This window comes from Vicugna pacos, chromosome 8 (genome assembly GCF_048564905.1).
Source record: "Vicugna pacos chromosome 8, VicPac4, whole genome shotgun sequence".
NCBI lineage: Eukaryota > Metazoa > Chordata > Mammalia > Artiodactyla > Camelidae > Vicugna > Vicugna pacos.
The window spans coordinates 44,076,696-44,088,760 of NC_132994.1; the positions used below are offsets into that span (position 1 = coordinate 44,076,696).

Here is a 12,065-nt window from a genome sequence, read left to right on the forward strand (position 1 = left end):
TCCTCCTTAGCACAACACTGTCTTTTCTCCATTCTTTCACTTTCTCTTGCATTAAAGTCCTCAATAAGCAGAGCAAATAACCTATTATTTGAAAGCAACCATCCTTAGGTATAAATCTATCATATTCTAAACAGGTAAAAATAGTAAGACTAAATTTGGCAGTTTAGAGAATTACAAAATGGTCAAGTGGTTTTTCCTAAAATGTCTACTATAAACATCTATATAACAATATTCTTTTCTGCTTATTAGTAAATTAATATACAGCTTCCCCCAAATTATCTCTAAATTGCCAAGCTTTTATGATTTATATAAGGTGTAAAAAATCAGAATTACAGAAATACATGCTTTGAGTTAGAATAAGTATAGCATCGTATCTTTTCCTTATCCAAAGTGTGGAAGACATAAATGAGGATGGACGAATTTCTCAGCATCACCATCAATAAGGCACTAAGATGATGTCTAATACATGGGCCCTGCTCTTAACAATCTTATATTCTTGGACTGTAAAAAAGAAAAGATTTGTTATATTTTAGAATAATAATTAAACATTCTACTGGTGTAAATATGTTTTATTAAATGGAACATATAAGAATATTTTGATGTAACAAAATAAATTGGTCTGAGAACTGCTGCCATGGATGATGGTTTGTGTAAATGGATTAATTAGTTGCCGAGATTTAGCAGAAAAGAGAAAGTATGGAAAGTTCATGGATGGGGCTAGATTTAGGGACTTGGTCCAAAGATTTGAATGATGTCAGATGCATATGACTGTAAGTTTTGCTTCCTCTGCGTTTGTTTCATTTCAGACTTTACTCTGTAGCCTCTGTCATCTTTGGGCTCATGTCAGCACAACAGCAAGTCCAAGTTAGTCTTCGTCGCAGTTTGACGAGATTCTAGTCACTGACCGGAAACCCTGGGCTCCAGACCAGCTGCCACGTGCCTGCCGCACCAGATCCGTGCCAATGCTCAGGCTTGCCAGCAGCCAGGGGTGGCCTGTCAGGAAAGGGTGGTAGGCTTTGGGTCCTGGCTGGGACTCTGGGCCAGGCTGTGGGCATCGCTTGATACATAACTTTTGTTGTTTAGACATGTGGCATGTGAGCCTCTGTTTAGATTCTTACTCCAAGTCCTTCAAATGTTAGAGGCAGGCCTGGTATAGGCAACGTTTGGAATTTTGGTCTTCAACCTGAGAGCAGAAAAAAGCCATTTGGAGTTTAAGCAGGAGAGGAACAAGATAAGATTTAGATTTTTAAAACTAGTTTTACTGTGGCATAATTGACATAAAATCAATTGCACACATTTAATATGTACACCTGATTAATTTTGACACACCAGTGAAACCATGCTCACAATCAAGAAAATGAAAAGAAAAAGGCACATGCACCCCCAATGTTCATAGCAGCATTATTTTCAATAGCCAAGACATGGAAGCAGCCTAAATGTCCATTGACAGATGACTGGATAAAGAAGCTGTGGTATATTTATACAATGAAATACTACTCAGCCATAAAAAAGAATTAGAAAGTGTCATTTGCAGCAACATGGATGGACCTGGAGATAGTTATAAGTAAGCCAGAAAGTGAAGTAAGCCAGAAAGAGAAAGAAAAATACCATATGATATCACTTATGTGTGTAATCTAAAAAAAACCCCCACAAATTAAGTTATTTACAAAACAGAAAGAGACTCAGACATAGAAAACAAACTTATAGTTACCAAGGGGGAAGAGATGGGGGTGAGTAGAAAGATAAAGTGGGAGTTTAGGATTTATAGATACTAACTACTATACATAAAACAGATAAATAACAAGGACCTACTGTATAGCACAGGGAACTATATTCGATATCTTGTAATAGCCTATAATGAAAAAGAATATGAAAAGAATATATATATATATATATATATATATATATATATATATATCTGAATCACTATGCTGTACACCAGAAATTAACACAGCATTGTAAACCAACAATACTTCAATAAAAATAAATAAATGAATAAATTTTAAAAAGAAAACAAAAAAATACAGTTTTTTTGCAGTTTTATTGAGTTATAATTGACATACAGCACTGTAAAAGTTTAAGGTGTACAGCATAATGATTTGACTTAATGTCCAAGATGAAGTGATTATCACAATAAGTTTAGTGAACATCCATCATCTTGTATAGATACAAAATTAAAGAAATACAAAAAAATGTTTTCCTTGTGATGAAAACTCTAGGATTTATTCTCTTAATAACTTATATATATAAAATACAGCAGTGCCATTATATCTATCATAGTGTACATTACATCTCTAGTACTTATTCATCTTATAGCTGGAAGTTGGTATCTTTTGACTGCCTTCATCCAATTCCCTTCCCCCCTCACCACCCACTTCCCATAACAACAAATCTGATCTCTTATGAGTTTGTTTGTTTTTGAAGTATAACTGACCTACAACACTATGTTAGTTCCTGTTACACAGCATAGTGATTTGATATTTCTATACATTTCAAAACAATCACAATGATCAGTCTAGTTACCGTATGTCACCATACAAAGATATTACCAGTTATTGACTATATTTCCCACATTATATATTTCATACTTGTGACATTTATTTTGCAGCTGAAGTTAGTAGCTCTTAATCTCCCTCATCTGTTTCTTCCCCCACCCCACACCTCTGGCCACCACCTGTTTGTTCTCTGTATCTATAACTGCACAGAAAAAAATTTTGAAGAACACACTCAACGGATGAGTTTTATCTAGAATATATAATGGACCCATAATTCAGTAAAGACACAATCTAATTAAAAATGGACAAAGGTTACTTCACCAAAGAAGATATATTAACAGCAGAGAAGCACATGAAACAGTGCTCGGTGCCATTAGTCACTAGGAAGATGCAGATTTGTATTTTAAAAGGTCACCCAGGCTTCAATGTAGTGAAACAAACAGTGAAACTGAGCAGGACCTCAGACGTGACTGCAGGGAGAACGGTTAAGGGGCTACTGTCATAAGACTAGTGGCAGTAGTTGCTTGAATTACGGTGATTGTGGGGAATGGGGAGAATTACAAATTAGAACACTATTCAGGAAGCAAATGAATAGGAAGGCCCTGACACTGACTTTGATTTAGAGGGCAAAGGGTTAGAAATGATTCCACGTTTTCTGGCTCATCCAGTTAGGGGGCTGATGATGCCACTCACAGCCGTGGTGAAAACTGGAGGAAGACCAGGTGTGGGGAAAGACTGGGTTTATGTTCAACGAGCACTTTGAGGTACCTTTGAGACACCAAAGTAGAATCATAGAGCTGAGAGTTGGAGCCAGATGCTTTCTGAGCCTTGTCTCTTGTATTTGCTGTGGACAGAAGCCAAAAAGCAGTGGGCTGAGGTTTAAAGTGGGGGAAGGGAGAGAAGACCACAGGTTGCCAAATCAGAGCCCCCTGATCTGTCCCTATAAAGCAGGGAGGTGGAGACCAGCTTTCCATCGGTAGTCTACACTAGTAAAGCAGGAGGACCTCCAGGCAAAGGGGAGTTCGAGTTCTCCTTTAAATACTTCATTTAGAGCCCTGGAGGAATCCTGCCATTCTTGAGATGCCCTAAACAGAGACAAACTGAAGCCAAAGGTCTGATTCTCACTGCTTCTCCAGTTCTTGCCCTCCCCTCATTGCTTACTCCCAACTAGTGTACAGACTGCATTTATGTCGATGTGACCTCAGGAAATCAAAAGATTCTGTAGTGCAGGTCATTTAAAATCTTAGCAAACGACCTTCTGTCCAGCTTTTCCACATGGAGTCTATAATCTGTTGAAGCAGGGGAAAAGAGCATGCTTTGCTTTATTTTTGTAGCTCATTAGTGAATCCTGACCATACTCCTCCTTAGGTCCATTTCCCATCTCAGTCTGGTTCTCATTTTCTTAGAAAGGACAATGGGATCTTTAAATTCACTCAGTTTGTGTTGGGAAGAGACCATTAGTACTCAGTCGGAGTAGGCTTCTAGCCGCACATTCTGGGGAGGGCATTTACACCTCCTGCCCCTCCTCTTTCCCTAGTTTGGCATACTCCAACTCGTGTTTTGCTCTCTCTATAAATATGAGAGAAAATAAAAGACACTATTCAGCCTCCTTGGTCTGAAAATTCTGGCGTTTCAGTGGTTTTCTTTAAGAGGGGTCCTCATTTGTAACCAGCTTTGTCATGAACGGAAATCAATCTGAATGTCCTATTGTGCATTTTTTTCTTTCCTCACAGCCTGAAATGGCTTTTGCCAAATTTTCAAGCTGAACCTGAAAGACCCTTCTCATTTTCTGCTCCCTGACTCCAGCCGCATTGAGTCTTCGCAGAGATTTCTCAGGCAGAAGGGCTGCAGCGTGAGGATTGGGAGGAACTCGACCTACTCCGCTAACCCAGTGGCCTGAGCCAATCACAAAGAGGATTGGAACTTCGCTCGAGCCCCCCTTCCCATCCCCTGCCCCTGCAGCAGCCTCCAGGAAAGAGGGGCACTGGAGGGGTGTGTTTGCAATTCAAATCCCTGGCTTTCTGCCCGCCTCTTTTCTAAATAAGAAGGCCGGAGCTGCTGTGAGGTGCAAAGGGATAATCCGAATTGCACTGGCAAGATCCTTGCCTCTGCCTCTCTTACCTGTTTCCGAAGCTAACGGGAAAGGGGCAAGGATGGTGGAGGCTTTCTGTGCTACCTGGAAGCTGACAGACAGTCAGAACTTTGATGAGTACATGAAGGCTCTAGGTAGGTAAAAATAAGATGTGCTGTTCTCTTCCTAACCTGCACCTTCAAATACTTGCAGATTCCTCTTCTCACCCATCAGATTAGCAAGAGACAAAGACAGATCACATTGTCATAATCGGCTGCTAGGCTGTGCATTTGCCACGGAATGGATTTTTGAATGTGGAATTTTCCTGCTTTCTTGCCTAGGGCCAAATAATGGAGCATTTGATATTTTGTGAAGGATGGGAACCTTCTAAGCCTTTTCTGATTTTTCTCCAGCATCTACTTATTTATGTACCCAAATAAGCATCCACTTATTATTATAGCTCAGTAGTTGTCTTGCATGATTAATGGGCTAAACATACTCTAATGAAACTTACACTTAAGGACATGGATTCCAGAATGGGAAAGGAGGGGCTGGGGGTATAGCTCAGTGTGCTTAACATGCATTGGGTCCTAGGTTCAATCCTCAGTACCTCCATAAACTAACAAGCAAATAGATAGGAAAGTAGACTCCTGCTTTGCGAGCTATTTGGGAAGTTGCAGCTGACTGTATTGCTTCCTTTTGTTATTTTAGGTGTGGGTTTTGCCACTAGGCAGGTGGGAAATGTGACTAAACCAACAGTGATCATCAGTCAGGAGGGTGACAAAGTGGTGATCAGGACCCAAAGCACATTCAAGAACACAGAGATTAGTTTCCATCTGGGAGAAGAGTTTGATGAAACCACTGCAGATGACAGGAACTGTAAGGTAAGGAGCCACTCTTATAGGATGGGGATGGGAAGGAGGGAATAAAAAAGAGATTCCCAATGTTTCTTTTTTCCTAGATGATGGGAAGTGGAAAATGTTCTCTGTATTTCACTTCAGAGAGAAGGACCCAGGGTTAGTTTTGCATTCTAGTGTGCATAGTTTGTACTATGAACAGTGGACACTTGCTATAGGTCAAATCTTGAATCTATTTGTTTACCATGTTTTTCTCATTTTATATCAACTTGTATTTCAGAAAGGATTTAATAGTTTCGGGTGAAAGGCAGATTGCATTTTGTTTAATCTCTCTTTTGCCTCAGATTGACTAAATCAGCAGCTTGCCTCATTCTAAGTCTCTGTTTAAAGGAGTAGAGCAATTAGTCAGAAAGTGTTAGTTCAGGATTTTTTTTTTATTTCTGATACATACATTTTTGCATCTAGACGTATACATTTCAGTTAAATTGTGAATTACTACAGTTTTCATAATAATGACTCTGGAAGCAACAGAGGAAATGGTACTAATGTTGATAATTTGTTGATCACTATTTATTTAATTATATTACTCCTATCAAAATCAATTAATTTGATTTCCATAACAGAAATCTGATCTGTTCCTATTGCTATATTCTGCATTTTGTTGTTGGTCCCAGTCTGTTGTTAGTCTGGATGGAGACAGACTTGTTCATGTGCAGAAATGGGATGGCAAAGAAACAAATTTTGTGAGAGAGATTAAGGATGGCAAAATGGTCATGGTGAGTAAGAGCAATCCTACCTTTCTTCCTCCTTGCCTTCCCCCATTTCTCATCTTCTTCCCTGTCCCTCCCTCGCTCCTTTTCTTCCATCCTTCCTTCTTTAATAACACCAAGTCACCAGCAGTTTCTTGAATCACGTTTAAAACAGAAGAAATAAAAATATCTTCACTAATTGTTTCCTCCACTCGCTTCTTTAATGATAGAAAAAGAGAAAAAAATTCTACTTAAGTGTAGTTTTAAAAAGTTGCCACTTATTTAGCTAGAATTGTGTCAAAAGAACAATTTCTGTTGGATTACTGTAGATGTCAATCCTCAGATGAAATCTAAATATAAAACCAATCATCCTGAAAATATATAAAGATGACATTACTATATCATGGATTTGCTGAATCTCAGAAAAATTACTTTATAGCTCCTGTAATAAATAAGAGATTTTTAAACATTTTATATTTTAGTTTATAAAGTTCATACAAGTTCAGTGCAGATAATTTAGAATATAACAGAAAAGTGTAACAAAAAATAGAAAAATCGTTTCCAATTTCCCCTCTGTGACAACCATTTTGATATGACTTTCTTCTATTCTAGTCTTTCTTTTTCATGCATAAATGCCTATAGAACATGTCTGTTCAGTACTGGATGGTCATGTAAAAACTACAACATAGAAAGTAATTTAGAAATCATTTCACTGATGATGGAGCAGCATCTGGAAAACTGGAAAAAATGTTATGTCTTAATCTAGCACTCCAGACACTTTTTTGTGAACTGCGTAATGCAATGCCAATTTTGATAATGCTGAAGTAGTCAATTCAAGTAGTTTTTTTTGGGGGGGGGGTGCTTCATATATTCCTTCTAAGATAACAGCAGAAAGAGTTTTTTGTTTTTGTTACTGAAGATAATTGACATTTGTTTACTTCTTCCCTTGACCACAGCAGTCAGAGCTGTTGGGTTGAATTAGAGGACGTACATAGTCATGTTTCTTTTCTTGGATGGAAGTTGGGGTGGGCAGCAGAGAGACAGTTTCCTTTCATGTTAACCAATATTTGCCCACATTTTCCAGCAGTGATTATAAAAAAAATCATTTATAAAGGATTCAATCTAAAATTCTTCTTTATGCTTTTATCTTCATTTTTTTCCCTGAACACAGAAAATTGGATAGCTCAGCTTTGGCATGAATGACTGTGATTAGGCAAGACTGAGTTCAAAAAAGGAAATGAAAGTAATGGGTGACAAGGGCACAATCTTGAAAATCACATGACTGCATGAAAATGATGAACACTAAAAAACTCCTAAATTTTGTAAAGAGGTTTTATAGCAATTCTTCCAGTTGGATTTGACATAAGAACCCCTGTTGCACATTATACCCATGTAACCACCAAGGTTCACATGGGCTAAAAAGCAAGACAGTCAAAGCAATGAGAACATTTGTTCATTTACCTTTTCCTGCTGATTTTGGAACAAGTCATTCCAAACACTATTTGCACAAATGATCTGAATTTTCTGAAAAATCTTCAAACTGTATCGAGGTCACGAATTGAAAGCTGTTATGAAAATCTACTATAAAATTTCATATCTTAAAGCAGATAGCTAATTTGCCCCAATAACCCTGATAATATAAAGCAAAAAGAATTCTTTCAACCTGAATCTAGATACTTACTCTTGGTTTTTTATTTATTTCCTTTTAGAGATATGAACTATGTATACATGTTAATCACTCAATAAATGTAAGAGTTTCTTTTCTTTTTAAAAAATGAAGAGCTTATGCAGCATTTAATATTTGTAAATTCCATTATTCTTTTGCATAATACTTAAATCATATGTATGATAATCTTCTAATTTTTCAGCTACCAATGTGCCTGTGTAAAAAGATTTGGTTATCTTTTGAATCTTTCAGACTCTTACTTTTGGCGATGTGGTTGCTGTTCGCCACTATGAGAAGGCATAGAAAGCTTCCTGATCTGGGACTGGAGAAGTTCTATAATGTTTCTGTTCACTCAAGTCTCAGTACCACACTGCTATTCCAGCCCGGCTGATCTCTGATTAGAAGGTTATCCTTGGCATGGAGGTGGACAATGATGATTTAAAAACTTGTTTTAAAACCTGTTACTGCAAGCCATCAAAACCAATTTTGATCTGCACATTTATCACATTTTATAATTTCACATTAAAGTTCTAAGTTACTTGTTTAAAAAAATAAAGAAGTGACTACATTCTATAATTTCCATTGGAAAGCAAATCAAATTGGAATAAAAATGTATACCCATGAAAAATTTTGTTGTTTTTAATATCACTAATCTGGCTGGGATTGCATCTTAGAGAGTTTTAGATAAATTAGCCTTTTTTAATGGCAGAAAGTTAGGCTGGGAAAAGTTAGCACTTTGTTTATAATAATAATTTTAAAAATAAGCAGAAGCATAGGGAAATGTGGAAATGCCACAGTTCTGCCTGATACTTCCATACAGAGTTTGTGATGATGAAATTCATTTGGCTGGATCCAAAAGAGCTTTGTTATGGTGAACTGGGCTGCACAGAGGACCTCTCACTATTAGAAACAAGTAGCTTGTGGGGAGGGTTTAGCTCAATGGCAAAGTGTGTGCTTAGCATGCACAAGGTCCTGGGTTCAATCTCTAACATTGTAATTAAAAAATAAATAAATAAATAAAAGCCTAATTACCTTCCCTTTCCCCTCAAAAAAACCCCCCAAATTAAAAAAAAAAATCTATTAAAAGAAAAGAAACATGTAGTCTGAAGAAACAAACTGATACACACGAAAATATCTTATTAAAAGGTAAATATAATCAAAATCTCATGTAATCAAAATGTCATGTAATTCAAATTTCTTGCTGAAAGGTAGATAGGAAAAGGGAGTGAATTTTAATCTGAACTATAAAGATGTGTCTCCAGACAAGTACATGGAGGAGAACTAAGTCATTAAAAAAGGCTAAAATCGAGTGTGCAGAGTGTGCCTAAAGGCATTTGAATTACTTTGTATGTGTTTGTGTGTGTTGGGGGGGGTCAGGTTGGGGTCGGGGGCAGTTGTTGGAATCCAGGTGATCAAAGGAAAGTAAGGAAAGTAAATATCTGTTTGTAAGTGGCTAAGGTTTGCGTTTGTGAAGTACAAACAAAATGTTATTTTGCATTCCATTGTTTACAACACACTTTTTATACATTTTTCTCAAACCCACAATGTGAAGCACAGAAAGCAGAAATTATTATTTTTACTTTACCGACTAGGAAATTGAAAATTAGACTCACATGGCCAAGTTCTCTTGACTAGTAAGTAATACTGAAAGCTGCAAACCTTGCAATTTTCCCCTTTATTTCCCCTGAAAAAAAATCATATTTCAGATAAATATTCTTCTGACACAAAAATACAAGATTTTATTTTCCCTGAATCATTCCTTAGGGAAACTTTCCTCTGCCAACCCTCTGTGAGGGGTTGGGGGTGGGGGGTGAGATGGGGAAAGAGTAAATATTTTTCAGAACAAATACGCAATATTCATTTTTAATCAACCCAGTATTTTCAGTAAGTTTCTATAAGTTAATTCAAGGTCCAATTAGCTTACAGATACATGTATGAGAAAACTTCCATTTAACTTTCACAATTCACCACAATGATACTATTACCTGACTATTGTCTTACTTTACTAGAATAAAGAGTAGAAATATCTCAAGTGTAGCTATGTTACCAAACAAAAGTTCCATGAAGCCCGATGCACAGTGAAGCCAAACAAACCCAAACACTGGAGCTTGGAGCAGAGAAAGGTTTATTGCAGGGCCAAGCAAGGAAGAAGAGTGGCTCACGCTGGAAAAAAATGCCAACTCCCAGATGGTTTCGGAAAAGTTTTTATAGGCAAAACTTGGAGTGAGAACTTCAGGGTGTTTGACTTTCTTCTAATTGGTTGGTTGGAAGGTAACAGGGTGGTGCTCCAGGAATCTTTTGCTCAGCGTGAAGTTACCGTCCTCCACCTGGGTGGGGGCCCTAATTTCTGCAGAAGAACTCAAAGGTATTTTTATATATATTCCTTGAGGAGGAACCAGAACTCTGCCCCAAGGTTGTACTACTGTTTCTTGACTGTTCCTTCCTTATTCTGCATTCCCTCCCTTCTCTGATTAACAACTGTTTCAATCTGCCCTTTGGAACTCAGGGAGGGTCAAGGAGGCTGCATGAACCCTATTTCCTACAAACAAGAAATGGGGGACAGGGGAAGGATTTGTACCAGGGAGGATCATACAGGGTCCTGCTCTGTTTCAGTTATAGGACTTAACATATGAAAATACAATTATTACTGAACGTCAAGATAAGATTGTCTGGCTCAGGTTACCATGACTTAAAAAGAGTTTCCCTTTGTCTTTAAAAGCATGAAACAAAACATGGAGAGGGTGTTCGCTCCAATTGCTGTAAAAGCCTTCCTCTCTGCTTCGGGAGGAAGACTGCTTTCTCTTGGTGATTTCAGCCTATGCCCTAGTAGAAGCATGGCTTCTGGCCTTTCTATTCTCAAAGATACAAGGGCAAGGATAGAGATTCAGCTTCAGCTCATTGTAATTAGGTCAGATTACATCTTGGCATTAATTTGCGTAATAACTGTCTCACAGAGTGAAAAATGGGAAGGTTTTGGGATGGCCTAAATGGGAAGCAAAGTTACACTAGGTTAAAGGATCAAGAGTTGCAGTGGTGGACCAAAGCATTTTTCTGGGAAGAAAACTAACAGATATTTTTGTTTCCTAAATGCTTACAAGGTAGTTGCAAATCACTGCCCTTCAAGCTGCATTCTATCTCATACAGTAAACTGGCAATGTACTAACTTTTCTGGTTTGCTCTTTTTGGGTTTTTTTTTTCCCTTGGGAGGTTTTTTTGGTTTTGTTTGTTTGGAGGGAAGTAATTAGGTTTATCCATTTTTTAGTGGAGATACTGGGGACTGAACCCAGGATCTCCTGTATCTCCTGCATGCTAAGCAAGCACGCCACCTGAGCTATACCCTCCTCCCTCGCCCTTTTTGTTTTTTAACACAGTTAAAAAGGAAAAAATTATCAAGCTCAAAGGCAATTTGACCAACAGGCCCTGAAAGACATCTCTGAAATTCTAAGATCTCATGGATAATATCTATGCTAAAGGCTGTCACGTGAAATTCAATCATGGATCCCTGACAATGAGTAAGAAGCAGTTTCCACCTTGTCACAGGTGCTGCCCCCAGCCAGATACACACCCTCACAACAAATTCTACCTACACCGGGAACATGGGGACCTACAAATACATGCCCAGGCATGAGGTGTACACTCAGAGATGTTAAGGAACCATAGCTTTGTGCTTCTTAGAGAGAGGTCTAAAGGAAAACAAAAGAATGCAGAGGGAGTAGAAGGGAGGATTTTGTTCCAACTTATTAGTTCATATATTGCCTTTTGACAACTGCAAGCATGTCTTAGATTTCAAAATGTGTATGCCACCTTTTATGCTTACTTACTGAAAAATTATTTCACAACTAATTTACTTCCAGAAAAGTGTATTGGAAATTGGAGGAAGAAGAAGAGTGCAAATTGCTATTTTTACAATTAAAAAAAATCCTTTTTCTGTCTTTCAAAATGTTTGTCCAAGAAACACACAAGTTATTTTGCTGTTCTTAAAGTTGTTTTCTCACATCCATTTTTCCATGTTTTTTCCTGTTCTGTTTCCCTCCACACTCTTGAGGCTGTGAACTGAGAAACTCCAAGGGCCATATCTTCCTACAATTGGAAAGGACTTTGGTTCTCCAAAGGCTGTTGAATCATCCTAAAGTTGAGGCAGGACTTGAACAGCGCTGGCAGGACATGAAACAGAAAATGGAGGCGCCCTGATTCCCATTTCAAAGCCCTTTTCATGAGACATTTTAA

General features: G+C 37.9%; 1 protein-coding gene across 2 annotated transcripts; it reads left to right on the top strand.

The window, feature by feature from the left end:
- Positions 1–4,371: 4,371 nt before the first annotated feature.
- Positions 4,372–8,466, top strand: FABP7 (fatty acid binding protein 7). 2 transcript variants are annotated; one of them, XM_072966309.1, is made up of 4 exons: positions 4,372–4,721; positions 5,278–5,450; positions 6,047–6,199; positions 8,091–8,466. In XM_072966309.1, exons 1-4 carry the CDS (start codon positions 4,649–4,651, stop codon positions 8,139–8,141), a joined length of 450 nt encoding a protein of 149 aa, XP_072822410.1. In that variant the 5' UTR covers positions 4,372–4,648; the 3' UTR covers positions 8,142–8,466. The 2 variants fall into 2 exon arrangements, with proteins under 2 accessions (XP_072822410.1, XP_006200173.1); XM_006200111.4 differs by having other exon boundaries at positions 4,529–4,721; positions 6,098–6,199.
- The last annotated feature ends 3,599 nt before the right edge of the window (positions 8,467–12,065 follow it).

What these genes read in the sequence shown, in the direction of transcription:
- FABP7 (XM_072966309.1), top strand. Translation starts at nt 4,649, where the DNA reads ATGGTGGAGGCTTTCTGTGCTACCTGGAAGCTGACAGACAGTCAGAAC. An exon ending in TGAGTACATGAAGGCTCTAG is followed by an intron (nt 4,722 to 5,277) that starts GTAGGTAAAAAT and finishes TTGTTATTTTAG; the next exon opens with GTGTGGGTTTTGCCACTAGG. An exon ending in AGGATGGCAAAATGGTCATG is followed by an intron (nt 6,200 to 8,090) that starts GTGAGTAAGAGC and finishes TGAATCTTTCAG; the next exon opens with ACTCTTACTTTTGGCGATGT.